Raw genomic sequence first — 15837 nt, forward strand, 5'->3', positions numbered from 1 at the left:
ATGTGTTTTGTTTCGGAGGTGGCAAGTTAAGAGGAAAGGGGGGAATTAAAACATTTGCGAGATGCCATTAATCTCCAGCAAGAGCCTAGAGTTGCTGTTTTTTCTCCCTTTCATTTCAGAACTAATCCAGCTTTCTGTTATTTGGCTCAGAAAAGTCTTAAATCTGTAACAAGAGAGTAACTTCCTGTTCTCAAGAGTAAGGCTGCCAAAGAAAACATTTACAAGAAAAGTCCCAGGGCCAAAAAATTGCCTACTAATTATTTCTCAAACCCCCCCACCCCTCCCATCCCTAATGCAGGAAGGTGAATGCTGTAAATGCTGTATGTTAAAACTCTAAAGTATGTATTGAAAAATTAAGAGAAAACCCCCAAGAACTGTTTGCCATTTATTTATATTTTATTGCATCCAAATTACATCAGTTTTATGGCCCTTGGGCACACATTAAATATTTCTTATAAACTTTGTTGGGAATTCCACAAAGATTATACTGTACCTTTATCAAAATACATTATGGAAGTTTTTACCTGGTACCTTCCCAGCTGAAGAAGAGTGAAGTCGCTCCTGGTTCCAGGAGCTGCCCTAGTACTGCCAGCAAGACTGTGATGTTGCTATGAGCTGACACTCACAGACATATCTTGGCATTCTCCTTGGTGACTTATCTATTCCGTGCCATCCCCATCAAAACCCCAGCAGCCCTTTGGTAGAAACTGACAGGCTGTAAAGTTCATATGGAAATGCAAAGAACCTAGATTAGCCAAAACAGCTTCGAAAAAGAACAGCAAAGTTGGAGACTACCTGGCTTATGGTAAAGCTACTGTAATCAGGACAGTAGGGGTATTGATGTCAAGACAGGCAACTGAATCAATATAACAAAGTAGAGAGGACAGAAGTAGAATTATGACTGTAGGGCCAATTGACTTTCTACAATGCTATAGGGGCAATTCCATGGAAAATGGGTAGACTTTTCAACAAATGATGCTAAAACCTGTGAGAAAACTTCTTTCATTGATACTTCCCACCACATATTAGTAATCCAATCCTGCAGTGTCCAATTACCCCCAAATTCAGCAGCATCTACCTCTGGTCTCTCTTTCCAGAAATGTATCTCCAATCTCCCTTTTGGGCTTTTTCTTCCCTGACAAAGTCAAATTTGTATAGGAGGAAAAGGAGACTGACTTCCTGCTTATCCAACCACCACCACATTCCCCTACTTTCCTTGTGTACAATATACACTGAGTGGTCAGATTAATATGGCCACTCAGTGTGTGTGTGTGTGTGTGTGTGTGTGTGTGTGTGTGTGTGTGTGTATTAGAGGTCAGGTGCATGGATTTGTGCATGGGTAGGGTCCAGCCAGCCTGGCCAGGGGGAAGGGACATGGGTGGTTGGCTGATCTGCCTGCTGGTCGAACTCCTGGTTGAGGGCCATTTTGTTATATAAGAGGAGATCCTGTCTTTGCAAGTATTCATGGTGCCACACCTCCTTCCCAGCAATTACTAGTAATCATAGAAGTATCAATTATTGGCATGCCTCTGGTGCAGAGCTGGAAAACTTTTTCATGCTATTTCAAGGCTATGTTCAGGGTGCAATTCCATTTGCTTCCTAGGCAAACTTCTTACTGGGGCACCGAGCCTCAGAGAGCTGAATTGACCTACCAAGGGGGTATTGCGATTCAGTGGCAGACCCAGGACCAACTCCAGGCTTCCCACCCATGTTCTGGAATCAGACAGGCTTTGAGTTTGAGTTTCATCTCTTCGAATTTCAGTTGCCTTATGTACACAATGGACTCCACAGGAGTGCTGTGGAGAGGCAGTACATGTAAGCTGTACTGCCTCAGCAATCTCGGGCTCTTTTACTTCCCCAACCAAGGCCCTTTCTGAAATACTTTTCCTTTGTAGATTTATTCATGCTCATCAAGGTTGGGAATGATCCTCTCCACATTACGTAGGGGAAACTGCTTCCAAGGTGCTTACATCACTGGAAAGACAATGTGTGGATAAATGATTAGCTATAAGAGTAGAAAGGTGGGCAAAGACAGCCAAAAGTCAGGAGAAACCTGAGTCACTGGGACAGGTTTTGGTATTGACAAGGTCTTGAAGTGCACATTTGTGTGTTCCTAGCACCTGGCTTGCAGCACCTGACACACAGCACCTGGCATGTGCTGGTTGACCTGAACTGAACCTCTGAGTGTGGATGTCAAGAAAAGCACTAGGATCTGATGTAGCCTGAGCTCCCCACCCCTTGCCCTGAGGACCACCCTGAAGCAAGCAGACAGCATTTGCTAGGGAGAAAATGGGTGCCCCGACTAGACATACTGGTACATCTTTGGTTAGTGTGTCCTCCATGGGGACCTTGTCACATCCCCTTACTCCAAGCACTTCCCAAATGTTCTCTCCTTGGCTAGCTCTGAAATATTGCCTCTGGGGCATGTCCCACTCAGATTCACACCCCAAAGCCTGAACTTCCATGTCCCATAGCTGGCTCTTGCTCCTGGCTCACTAAGCAGCAGGCCCTTTCTGATTCCGGAACCCAAGGGGACAACTGCTCCTCTGAGCCCAATCCTGTTTCCTATCAGCTGCCCAGGCACTCTCTGGGCTGTGGGGACGCTACAGGCCTGCAGATCACACCTGCAGTCCCTGAGCTCAGGTCTCCAAAGGCAATATCCTGAAGGAACTTTCTGCCTGCCTACTTGGAGGACATATGTGTCTGCTTAAAGCAAGCAACGTTATACATGCCTCCCTTTCTCATCCCCAATGGGATGAGAAACCACATTCTCATTCTCTGGGTGAGAGTTTCAATGGATTCAAATTTCCACAGGCCAAATTGGACCTAAAGGTACATAACTTTTGACTCAACAATTCCTTTTCTAGGAATTTATCCTGGGAAAATAATTAAGCAAATGTAGAAAGACATATTGTACAGGATGGTTCATCAAAAGATTGTTCAAAGGGAGCAAAATTCCAACAATAAGGAATAGGTCAAATGACTCATAGAACATCAATAAACTGGAATCCAATTAATTATAAAAAACAATGGTGTAGATACATAGAATAATCATAATAAGTGAAAAGTAGTTACAAAAGTATGCAATGGTAACAGGCAGCATTTATTGGGTGCTTGCTATATGCCATCCACTATTCTAAGAACCTCACAGATGTTAACTTGCTTAATCATCACACCAAGCCCACTTGGGAAAGAATTGTCACTGTCTCCATTTTACAGGGGTTTGAAGGGATTCTATGACTTGCCCAAAGCATACACTGAGTGGCTGAGCACTTTCTGCATCTCAGAATAGGAGCATATTTAAGAACAAAACAAAATAAATGGTGTATGTGTGTGTAAGGAAATCTGGAAGAACTAGAATAAAAATATTAACTGAGGAATAATTATAGGATGTTATCTTTTTTTGTTATATATACTTCTGTCATTTCAATAGAGTAAGTTTACCATGTCATATTAGTGTTCATTTTGCCAGTTCTACAGGTGACCTGTGCTCAGGAGGAAATGAAGAGTTTAACTCTTTCAGGTAGTGGGTCAGGGGTCACCAGAGTTAATGTTGACAAAGGATCAAGAAAGGTCATCTCTATTTCTTTATTTCAGTCTATACTGCTCAGGAACTCACTGTGTTTTTCTGAATAGTTCAAATAATGTTCAGAATTCTCTACATGTTAAAGATATATTTAAAAATACAAAACCCCCAGCCCTGGCTAGGTGACTCTTGTTTGAAGCGTCATCCCGCCCGCCCCCCCCCCCCCCCAAAACACACACACAAAGTTGCAGGTTTGATTCCCAGTCAGGGCACATACCTAGGTTATGGGTTTCATCCTCAGTTGGGGCATGTAAGGGAGGCAGCCAATTGATGTTTCTTTCTCACATCAGTGTTTCTCTCTTTCCCCTTTCCTCCATCTCTAAAAAAATAAATAAATAAACAAATAAATAAAATCAATAAACATAACCTAGGATGAGGATAAAAAAATACAAAGGCCTCAGATAGAGACCACCTTTAATGCTGTAGAATGATCCATTGTATTCTTTGAATGTAAAATTACCCACTCAAATTTCCCCCTTTTTCTTTCTTTTAGAAAAAAGAGAAGAGGAAATGTAGTGGTGCTCACGGAGCAGTGTTCATTTCTGCCTCGCTCCCATTAAAACTCTCATTCTTCCCTGTGTTGCATTTCATTTAGAAATGGCTGTCCGACCAGCTTCTCTAGAGGCCGAAGCTCCCGGGTCCCTCTGCCACTCCAAGTCCAGCTTCTCTCTCCGGTTCCCAAGGGCTGCCTTTGTCCAAGAGGCTCCTCTTCTGGGCATGGTTTCTCATGGCTGGGACAGCCCCATGAGGGGAACCTGGAGGCAGCAGAGCCTTAAAATAAACCTTCAGAATGAAGCAATTGCTCCTGTGCTCAGCGCCCGGCCAGTGCCTCTGTGTGAACACCTCCTTTGGCTCTCACAGGTTGATACCTGTCGGGTAGGAGTGATTCTCCCAGGTTCTTAGAAGATGAGGCTTTGATGACTGCCCAACGTCCTAAAACCATAATTTAAATACCAGTTTGGCTTCAATATGCACATTTTCCTTTTTACACTATCCTCATTCACAGGGATTTACCCACCTGAGTTCCTTTGCTTCATTTCTTTGGTGCTTTATTTTTTTTAAATATAATTTATTGATTTTTTTTACAGAGAGGAAGAGAGAGGAATAGAGAGTTAGAAACATCGATGAGAGAGAAACATCTATCAGCTGCCTCTTGCACACCCCCTATCGGGGATGTGCCCGCAACCAAGGTACATGCCCCTGACTGGAATTGAACCAGGGATCCTTCAGTCCCCAGGCTGAAGCTCTATCCACTGATCCAAACCAGTTTTGGCTGGTGCTTTATTTTTTTGAAGTAGGAAATTAAGAGCAGAGGGAATTGGACAAAAGGGAGAGTCATTTTTTAAAGTAAAAACTACTTTTGTATTTTATAACCATGTATTCTTATTCTTTTCAGAGGAGAGTTAACTAGTTAAGTTTCAGAGTTTAAACACACACACACACACACACACACACACACACACACACACACATCTTATGGTTCATAAGTGCTTCTATGGATTATGCTAATTGAAAGCTCACCATGCCCTGACCTTAACACCCACTCCAGAGTCTCATTCCACTCTCAAACCCTTGTCCATGGTCATGGGTGAAACACAGAGACAACATCAGTAGAACAAAATATATGGCATTTATTAAACAGATGTGACATGGGTAATTATATATCAGAGTAGAGCATGCATGAACAAATTACTCATTCGTTTAACAAAAACACCAATCAATACTGAAAACATGACATGATTAAATTTCCACAACATACAAAATTCTCTTTCAGTTAAAATGAGAAAGAAAAAAAAAAAATCACAGGTTGAATAAATACAGTGATTTCAGCTGGCTCCGCAGAAGCATAAGGCACAGATTAAACCAAGAGATCGGCAGGTCAGAATGAAGCATGTCTGCCCACACGAGGACCATCTCCAAGGGTTCCCTCAACGCTGCACACAATCAAGAGGAGACCGACCGCACTTGTGCTGGGAACATCCACCCCCTACCCTAACTCCTGCATCCACCATCAAGTTCCCCGGATGCCCACGCTCTAGTGGACAGGCTTCTCTGCTCCAGAGAAATACTGCCTCTAATACTTTTATGGGTAAACAAAGCCTTCATGCGTAACAAATGGTCCTGGACGGAATAGCATGAAATTTCAAATGAATGCCCTTTTTCCTCCCAACTGAAGTCTAGTAAAACAAAATAGATTGTGAGGGGATTCTTCTGACAGGACTTCAGTGTATACTACATGGAAAACGAAGAATGGCCCAGGACAGCAGAATAGGCTGGTTGGGTGTTTGAAATATGACCTTGTAAACCTCTCTCTTGCTCTCCCCCAACGCCTCCCCTTTCCTTCACATCTTATGAAATGGATCAGAACCGCAGCAATTTCCATTCTGGCTTAAACTGCATATACGAAGAAGCAATAGTCACCCTTTCCAGACTTTGAGCCATCGGATCCCAGGGCCTTTGTCCATCTGTAAAAAGTGCACGTGTCTGAGGGCCTAAGTCAGAGTTTTCTTCATGGTTAACTCCAGGACTCGTGCGTACGGGGCATAGTTCCTGGAAGGCACTGCAGAGACTTCACGGGTCCGATGTGCTTCGCTGAGAAATGAGAAAAGGCTGGTCAGGAAGATGAAACAAAACTCTCCATGCTCTTGGGTAAGTCAACTCTAGGAAATAGCTTTTCGACACTTAAAAAATCGACTGTAATAATGCAGTTGAATATTTCATTTAAATGTTACAAAAGGGACCATTATTTGTAGCAGATTGTACAGGTTTAGCACGTGCAAGACATCCATGATTTAGAAAAATATAAAACGTGCATTGAAGGAACTCATAATTTGGTGGGAAAGATACGTACATAAATCATTTTAAGATTATGTACTGGGGAGACTCTAATAGAGACGTAAAGAGCTCCATTTGCCCACTCAGATCTACTTTCCCCCTTCTCCACTCACTCTCACCCCTGGGAAGCTGATCTGAAGGTCAGCATCAATGGATTCCCTTACCATTCATTGGGTCATTTGACTAATTGGGACAAAAATAGCAGAAGATGAGAAAACAGGAGGACAGAGAGGTCAGAACATTTGTTCCCTCCTGGCCAGGTGGCAGGTGGCTATGCTTCTCTGGCAAAGGCCTCAGGTACAGCCCTACCCTCTGTCTCTTCCACTGGCTTTCACCTCTTTAGGCCCAGACTCTGCCACTGCCCTTTGCTTATTTTCCCTAAAGATGCCCAAGTCTTTACAAATAGGCCCTTCATTTAAATTTCTTCAATATTCCCTTCCAACCAAGATCCTGAGAAATTAATAGATTATGGGCAAATTGAGGGCAGAACAAGCTAGCATCACTAGGAGGGCATCTGGAAATCCACACAGGGAAGGTGAATCTTGGAGGATTCTCAGGCATTCCTCAAGTGGGCAAGGAGACGGGAATTCCAGGCGGAAGATGGGAATGTGTCAAGGCAAGGAAGGGTGGACACGAAGGCCACAGGTGCGAAAGGAGACACACTTGGTTCAACTGGAGCAAAGACTTCAAAATGGAAAGTAAAGCCAAGACGTGGTGGAAAAGGGCCCTTTGTGCTCCTCTAAGGAGTTCAGAAAGGGACAGAGAGTCACCAAAGGCTTCAAGGTTGTGGGGAATGATATGCTCATATTTTATTCCAGCCAGATACCTTGGTACTGCTGTGGGTTGACTGCTGAGGGGTCAGTTTGGAGGCAGAAGGTTAGTGATCATGGAGGTGGATCATGAGAATGAATTCTAACAGTAGCACTGGAGGTAAAGTAGCAAGGAGAAGTTAGGGAGCTATGTGGGAAGTAGATTTAATAGAACTTAGTGTCTAAGATGGAGCCATATCTCATATTTTTTCCTCCTGGACACATAATAAAACTACATTTCCCAGCCTACCTTGCAATTTGTTGGATCATGTAACTAAATGAGCAGAAATCATTTACAGTCGACCCTTGAAGAACATGGATTTGAACTGTGCAGGTCCACTCATAAGAGGATTACACAGATTTTAAAAATCTGCATATAAGTGGGCCCACACAGTTCAAATCCGTGTTCTTTAAGGGTCAATGTGTTGTTGTTTTTTCTGTCTGCAGGTGGAAATCCATGTATGCTAAGTGCCTACTTATTATAGTCAAATTTTTGACTGCGTGGGGACTGGTGCTCCTAATTTCTGCATTATTCAGTAGTCAACTATACATTGCTTCCAGGTTTAGCCTAGAAAAAATAATTCTCTGATATCTCTCTTTCCTTCCATGCAGAGGATACAGTAGAGGATCCAAGGGGACTCAAAAGCCCAGGCAGAGTCACTAGAAGGAGAATCCTGGGTTCCTGGATGGCTGTGTGGAGCGAGGCCCATACCAACCTGCCTTAGATTGTGCTGAGAAATCAACCTTTACTGTGCTCAGCCCCCAATATCTCTGGGCTGTTTGCTATAGCTGCTACATTTCTTATCCCGACTGTTGCAATGACCAATGGTGTATATGAGGTATAAGACTCAACTCCCTTTCCCCTAACTTTTCATGTCCAATTACTCACCAAGTGGTATGGAATCTGAAGTACTGTTTTGTGATCTCATTTCTCTATCACCTTGGCCACTGCCTTAGTTCAGGCTCTCATATTTTATCTTTGAATTTTGGAACAGTGTCCTAAATGGTCTCCCTGACTCCACCTCCCTGAATTTACTGTCATTTGCTGTCAAGGACATCTTCCTAAAAAGACAACATTGTTAAAATTCTCCAAAATCTCCCCATTATTTCCTGGGTGAATTCCAACTCCTCTGTCTGGTCCAAAGGTCCTCCACCATCTCCTGTTTTACCTCTTGGCTGGCCTTGCAAACCAAAACACAATCCTCACCATTCACCGCATGGCAGCCCACCTCTCTCAACCTCATGCTGTCCCCTCCACCTCGAGTGCTTCCCTAATCAGATCGATCTGATGAATTTCTGCCTGATTTTCAAGACTCAAACCAGGCAGCACCTCTCATATGACAATTTCCCCGATTCCCCCAACCAGTGATAGAAATGATCCTTCCTTTTTTATCCGTTCACAGTTCCTAGAGCAGCGCTTCCCAAAGGTTCCTGCTTCCCAAAGGTTCCCTTCTGCTAAAGGATCCCAACACTAACACCTGCCTTGCAGTGATTTTCAACTAAAGAGTACTAGAAACACCAATTAGAAAGGGAGACAGTTTCTTAACGAGGTCTATTAGAAGCTTGGATGTGGGAGGGGATTTTAAACTTCACATGTCTCTCCCCAATTGATTCAATAGGTCCTTTCCAAGCCCTCCGCCTTACCCTCACGGTAACACCCTGAAAAGGCCAGTCACACAGGCTTCTGACACACCACTGGGAGCACCCCCATTGCACCCTCTGGCCCATGCATTTGTCTCCTCTGCTGGGTGTCAGTTCTTGAACTGCATTTCACTCATCTTCATGGCCCCAGAAGCTCACTCAGGCCAGGCACAGATCCCCCACATGCAGGTGGCAGAGGGGACCAGGAGACGAAGGGTGCTGAGAAGGATGCTCAGAGTGTCACCTGCCGCACTGAGGAAGCCACAGGATCTGGCAACCCAGGGGTCCACAGTGACCTCACCAGGCAGGTTCGTGGAGTGCCAGGGGCAGAACCAGATGGCAATTTTCACCACTGTGAAAATTCCCTATAACAGAAATGGTCTCCGGTGATAATATCCTAAAAGCCATAAAGTGCAGAAATATTTATAAAGGTGGACTTTCCAGGTTTCAAAAACAGGCTCACACAGCCCAACCAAAAAGAGTGAAGCATTTTATTCAGTTGATCACTAGGAAACAATAAGATTTAAGAACACAAAACATTTTTCAACCATATAACTGAAATGTAACCATTTTCTTTAACAAATTAAGGCTATTGTTAACCATTTATAAATCCATAAAGAGGAATTTCCCTGGGGGAATGATAGCAGAATCAGCAACTACAGTTTTGACAAAAGCTACCTTGTGTTCTGGTCTCTGCAACAGAAATTTGAAAAGGTGGGCATTTTAAAGTGCTTACTGTGTGCTCGGCACTTATGACCACAGGGAATATTTTTCATTAAATTGTACCTATTAAGACATAATTTATGAGTTTGCTGGAAACCAGGTTTTACTTGGGGCAGGAGTAAGAGGCCTCTTTTCTTTTGTTGTTTTTGTTTTCACTTTTCTCTGTGAACTAAGGTTAGCTGACTTGAAATCGCTCTCTATGGCTTTAATTAGCATACATCAAACCTTTCAAATAAAGTGGTTCAATCTTTTATTTTAAAAATATGAGTTTAAAAGCCCCTGAAATCACACTGAGCACCTTCTCGCTTCTTCCCTTCTCCTCGCTCCACTAAGAGATCCTTTTGGTCCAGGAATTTGAGTAGCAGAGATTAGATGAAGGAGGGAAAAGATTTGAAGAGAAGAGCCTGGAGGTTGGGAGATTAGACATGCCACTAACTAACCTCAGGAAGTGGGGGGGAAAAGATATGAAGCAAGTCATGAAGGAAAAAGACAGCACTGTATGAGTGAGTGAGTCTAGGAGCAAACAATCGGTCTCAAAGGTGACTGCAGTACATTGAACTTAGGTAACTGGGAAAGCAGTGGCAGCAAAAGAAAATATGCAAATGTGGTCACTGCACTGGGGACCCTATGTCTCTTTCTTACTTATTTCAGCAAGCTTCTGAGGGAATTACTATCTTGCTATTCATGGTGAGAAAACTGACTTGCACAGCTGTGGATGTAGAAAGAGGAGGCAGATCCAGGACCTAAATCCAAATTTAACTTCCATCAAGTATTCAACCACCACTAAGAGAAAATGACTTGGATAGAGAAACTGACTGGCTCCATGATGGATATGAAGATTAAGCAGACAAGAGCTGGGATTGTCCAGCAAGCAGCAGGAAATGAAGGCTTGTATATGCAAGACAGAGAGACTCCTTCATGGCTCGGCCACAGGGTAAAGCCAGGAGACTGGATGCCATCTTTATAGGAACTACTGTAACCAAGCAAGAACCATGAGGAGTTCCTACAGTGAGATCTTAGAGGAAAAAGAGGATCCATTAAAAACAAAACAAAACAAAACAAAACAAACAAACAAACAAAAAACATGACGGACAGGCCAGGGAGGTAGGAGAGAATCAAGAGAGGAAAGTCCTCCAAGAGTTAACATTCTAAGAAGGACTATCAAATGCTAGAGAGGGATGGCTTCAATCAGCAGATATGCATGCCTATTATGTGGGAAGTACTATTCTAAATAAATCCCAGAGAGACTCAGTTAGTGAAATGGATGAAAATCCCTGCCCTGATGACGCTTATATTCTAGTGGGAGGAGAGAGATAATAATAACAAAGAGGTAAAATATAAGCAAGAAATGTTTTCCCAAGTTTTATTAAATAAACTAGAGGCATAATGCACAAAATTCCTGCAAGGGGCCCAGACGGTGGTTCTGCTGTTTGGTCTAATTAGCATATTGGCTCTTTATTATATAGATTCATAATATAACACAGATCAGCTGCCCAAGACCCCACTTGGTATATCTTTCATTCAGTCAGTCATGAAATAAATGCTTGACCAGGGGATGGCACCCTAGCATCATTGTCAGTAGGCTACCTAGTGTTGGCAGTGATGGGGGAAATGTGTGTGTATATTGGAGGGGGTGGGGAGAAGAAGAGAGGGATGATAAAGGGGATTGATGGCTTTGTAAGTAAGGAAAAGGCTGATTTCAATTCTTTTCAGCAGTACATAAATATAGAGCAGCTCTAATAGACAGATGCTATTAGCCATAGCACAGCATATAGCCCTTGCAGGTGTAAACAGAAATGAGTCGTACGGCTACTCTACAGTGAGACTTTGTGCCGGGGCCTGGGACATGCTGGGGCCACTCTGATGTCTCCACTGACAGAGTCTCTTCAACCACTGGGCCTGTCTAGAGGGTTTCAGACCACTGATGGTTTAACTGAGGAGCTCAATGCATACTAAAGCACTATGCCCTTGAATAAGCTATTAATACATTTAACAAGATCACTACTAACCACCAATAAGAATTAAGTTGGATATATTGCCTTAGCACACACAAATTCATTTATATTTGATAAATGTCTTACATGTAAAGTCAGAGATTTTACTTGGTTTAATAGTAATAGCTATTCTTTAAGAAGTGCTTAATTTAGTTCTGGTTACCATGCTAAACATTTTATACACATGTTTTCATGTAATCCTCTTAGCAGCCCTCTGAGATCTGATATTGTCATCTTCACTCCCATTTTAAGGTGGAAATCACTGAGGCTTAAAAGAGATTACGTAGCTTGCCCAAGGCAGTGCTCAGCTGACAGCTGGCCGAGCAGGGCACACCTGCAGCCCGAGGGCCCCAGCTGGACCACACTGCCGAGTCCCTTGTGGGAGAAGAACAGGGCGTAAGGACCAAACCCTGCACATCTCTGAGGCTTAACTCAGTACTTTCGCTGATCTAAAACACAGTGGAGGAGCCTGTTTGTAAAATAGCCTCGAAAACACCATGAATCTTGTATTGGTTAGACGCACGTCTGAAGTCCAAAAAAGAACCAGGAATTTTGTTGGAACATACACAACACAATTAGTGACTCTATTTGTTATTTTAAAACCACAAATGTACCACACCAGGACTCAGAAAGCCTGGCTCTCATCCTGGCCGTGTGGCATCCAGTCATCACGTTATCTCTCTGGGCCTCAGTTTTGGTGTCTATAAAACATGGGGATTAAGCTAGACCAGGGGCTTCCAACTTGTTTGATCATAGAACTGTTTATTCCAACAAAATCTTACTTGGAACCCAACTATCAAACACACTAAAAGCCGAGTTCTTCTCGTTTGTTTTCTTTGGTGATGGTGGTGGTGGGGAAAGCCCTAGCACGGAGTGTGGCGGTTCCGAGAAGCACAGGTGGAAAACTACTGGCCCGGATAATCTCTAAAGACCTCGTGGTCCTCACCACCCCGGCTGGCAAGGTGCCTGTCACATAGTAGGCACTTAATAAATATCTGTGAGGAAACGCATGAAATATTATTCTGCCTTTTCGGAAATGTGGATACGTAGTTTTCATTTCCTCTGCTGATTGACCCAGGTAGTTAAAGTGCTAAGATGGATCCTGGGGGAGACCAAATGTTACATTTATGGAAAAGCTGCTTTCAGATACTGAAGTGGCTTCCAAGTTCACCGTGGCCATAAGTTAAGGGTCTGTCAGCACTTCCATTATGAAAACCGCTTTGTGGTTTCATGACTTCGCCATAAAAGTTTGCTCCAGGCTATCCTTCGGCATACAAATTGAAAAGCATGTTTTAAGCCAAAATGTGGGAATTAGAAAACAAACAACTGATTGGTTTCAGACATGGTTTTGGACCTGTCCTAGCCCAACAAGATTTATTATGTGGGCAATTAGGGTGGACGAAGTCACTTGGTTCTTAAAAAATGAAAAGGAGGGAAATGGCCTCACTTTATATTTCAAAAGGAGTTCCTGAGTATGATCAATCATTTCTTTTTAAAAGTTTTTTTTTATTAATTTATTAACGAGAGAGAGAGAGAGAGAGAGAGAGAGAGAGAGAGAGAGAGAGAGAGAGAGAGACATGCCGTTGTTGTTCCATTTATTTATGTATTCACTGGTTGATTCTTGTATGTGCCTTGACCAGGGATGGAACCCACAACCTTGGCAGATGGAGATGTTGCTCTAATCAACTGAGCTACCTGGCCAGGGCGCTTTTTGGCAACACTTTTATTATGTACTCTGTACCCCACATGGGTGAGACCTGGGGTCTATTTACATAATCTTCTCCCCCTTTGTCTTTCTTTCTTTTTAAAAAACTTTTTCTATTAATCATATCAGAGTGATGAAATTTGCCTTGCTTTTACCAGAAAACAAGCAATGTAAAGGAGAACAATGTGACCTTGGTGATCTAAGTCACAAACCACATGTCATCAGCATCCTTCTTATCAGCTTGTTTTATGTCCTCTTTGGGTCAAGCACAGTTGTGAGCACCTGGAGCCAGTGGGTTCATTACAAGTTCCCAAGCATGTAACCTAGGCATGGTCATGTGGAGCTTAACATTGAATGTGTCGGTCCTCTAGTGCAGAAATGCAACAGAATCCAACAGGCTATGGTTGTGGTATATCTGCTCATGACTGAAGCACAGCAGTTATTTATGAATCTGATTCAGTGCTTGACAATACTCTGTTTTGGTGCTGGGACATAGATGAATTTTGTCCAAGATTTAAACTCTCCCTCCCTCACAGGTCCCTCTCACACTGTTGTAAGTCACTACCAAATATCTGTCTTTCTTTCCAGGCTGCACTCTGGGACCGGAACTAAATCTCATTCTTTTCCATGTCATAACTGTCTGGCACAATGTCTGAGGAAGGAAGGAAGAAAGGAAGGAAGGAAGGAAGGAAGGAAGGAAGGAAGGAAGGAAGGAAGGAAGGAAGGAAGGGAGGGAGGGAGGGAGGGAGGGAGGGAGGGAGGGAGGGAGGGAGGGAGGGAGGGAGGGAGGGAGGGAGAGAGGGAGGGAGGGAAAGGGAAGGAGGAAGGGAAGGAGGGAGAGGAGAGGAGGAAGGGGAAAGGATAAGGGAAGGAGAGAGGGAGGGAAAAGAGAGGGAAAGGAGGGGAGGAAGGGAGAGAGGAAGAAGGGAGAAATGCACTCACTGATAGTGGCACTCAATCGCTCCCTGAAGTGGCTTCCCAGATCTCTCCTTTACCTCCCCTCCCCCCTGAACAATGCCCCCCCCACCGCCCCACCCCCTGCAACTCCCACAGAAACCACTCAGATGCTTCAGCAGTCACCACTTATCTTTGAAGAAATATTTTTGATAGAAAGAATGCAATTCTCATCATAACAGCTCAAGAAAGTATTTTTTTAAGTCAAAGAAGAATTTGAGTCAGAAAAACAGGAAATTCCTAAATACCTGGGTACAAGATCACAGCCCACTCCAACCTCTCTGGTTTCCACTTCAGTCTTGGGCTGGTTTTCTGTTAAGTAATCCAGCTTGCTTTGTAATTCATTATTCTAGAGAAGCGGGAGAAAAAAAAGTGTTTTTAATAAAGCAAATATGTTCCCCCACAAATATACATGATATAGTTTATATGTATTATCAGATTTTCCCCCATGACATGGACATCCATTACAATGTATTAATCAAGCATCTCTTATACAGCAGGAATTGAAGAAATACATAGATTGGACTCTTACAGGTAGCTTTCTGTGCATGCACATACATATGTATCCAATTTTACATAAATGGAAACAAACAAAATATCCTGATCTACATATTAAATCTGTTTTTTCACTTAACAATTTGTTGTGAATACCTTTCCACATTTATTAGTTTTCTTTTTATAACAACAAACTCTTTTAATGCATTCATAGCATTCCTTTGTATAGATGTACATTATTTATTTAACTTATTGATGGGAACTTAGATATTTAGTGCATTTTTACAATTATAAATAAGGTAAGTTCAGCTTTTAATACTCCCTTATTAAACTATAAAATGAGTAACTCTATTAATTTAATTTAATGAGAAATACCTCTATAACTTAATAATTAGTATTTCATAGGTGTGGAAAATTCAGAATCTCAAACATATAAAATAGAACAAGCTCTTTGGGATTGAAATTAGCATTCTAATTATTTTTTTTCAAGGCAGGGCCAAACATTACGTAGGTTGATGATCACATGCTCGGGAATTGGAAATTTGCCCCATGGGGAAAATGAAGGACAAAGGAGCAAAAAACATTGAGGATATTGTAATGAAAACAGATGAAATGATGGTGCCTAAAATCTAATGGGCAAAAACTTACACAAAAAATTCAGAAAGCAATTAACAATGGTTATCTCTGTATATTGAGATTTTTAGATATGTACTTAAAAGTTCTACTTATTTTCTATAATGCTAGACTAAATTTTCATGTGGCAATGACCATATTTATCTTACTGGTTATGTCCTCATAGCATTGCATGTAAGAGATGCATAATACATATTTATTGAATAAAAAATGTGTAAATGCCTTTCATATTATTTGCATAACTAGAAAAAAAGCATTTCAGCATTTGTCTTCTCTTTAAGTTGGAGCGGAAGCTGAGGCTCCGTCCTAAGGTACTAGATAGCACACAAACGTCTCAAAGTCCTATGGATACAGAGGCTTGTTTGTTGGAGAGGAAGAATGTGGTTTACAGCTCAGAATGTGGTGCTTGGATACAAACTCCTGGAGGATGTAAAGAGCCATGAATTTTTTAAAATAAATGTG

General features: G+C 42.4%; 1 protein-coding gene across 1 annotated transcript in view; it reads right to left on the reverse strand.

The window, feature by feature from the left end:
• Positions 1–5197: 5197 nt before the first annotated feature.
• The window catches only part of MYZAP (myocardial zonula adherens protein), an 87051-nt gene continuing 76411 nt past the window's right edge, over positions 5198–15837 (reverse strand). The window contains exons 12-13 of the mRNA XM_084878161.1: positions 14496–14596; positions 5198–6178 (exon numbers count right to left, since the gene is read on the reverse strand). Of these exons, the coding sequence (XP_084734287.1) occupies positions 6079–6178; positions 14496–14596 (201 nt within the window). The 3' untranslated portion in view covers positions 5198–6078. The remainder of the gene's footprint in view (positions 6179–14495; positions 14597–15837) is intronic.

The sequence above is a fragment of the Pipistrellus hanaki genome (assembly GCF_964339955.1).
Source record: "Pipistrellus hanaki genome assembly, chromosome: 1".
In the NCBI taxonomy this organism is placed as follows: Eukaryota; Metazoa; Chordata; class Mammalia; order Chiroptera; family Vespertilionidae; genus Pipistrellus; species Pipistrellus hanaki.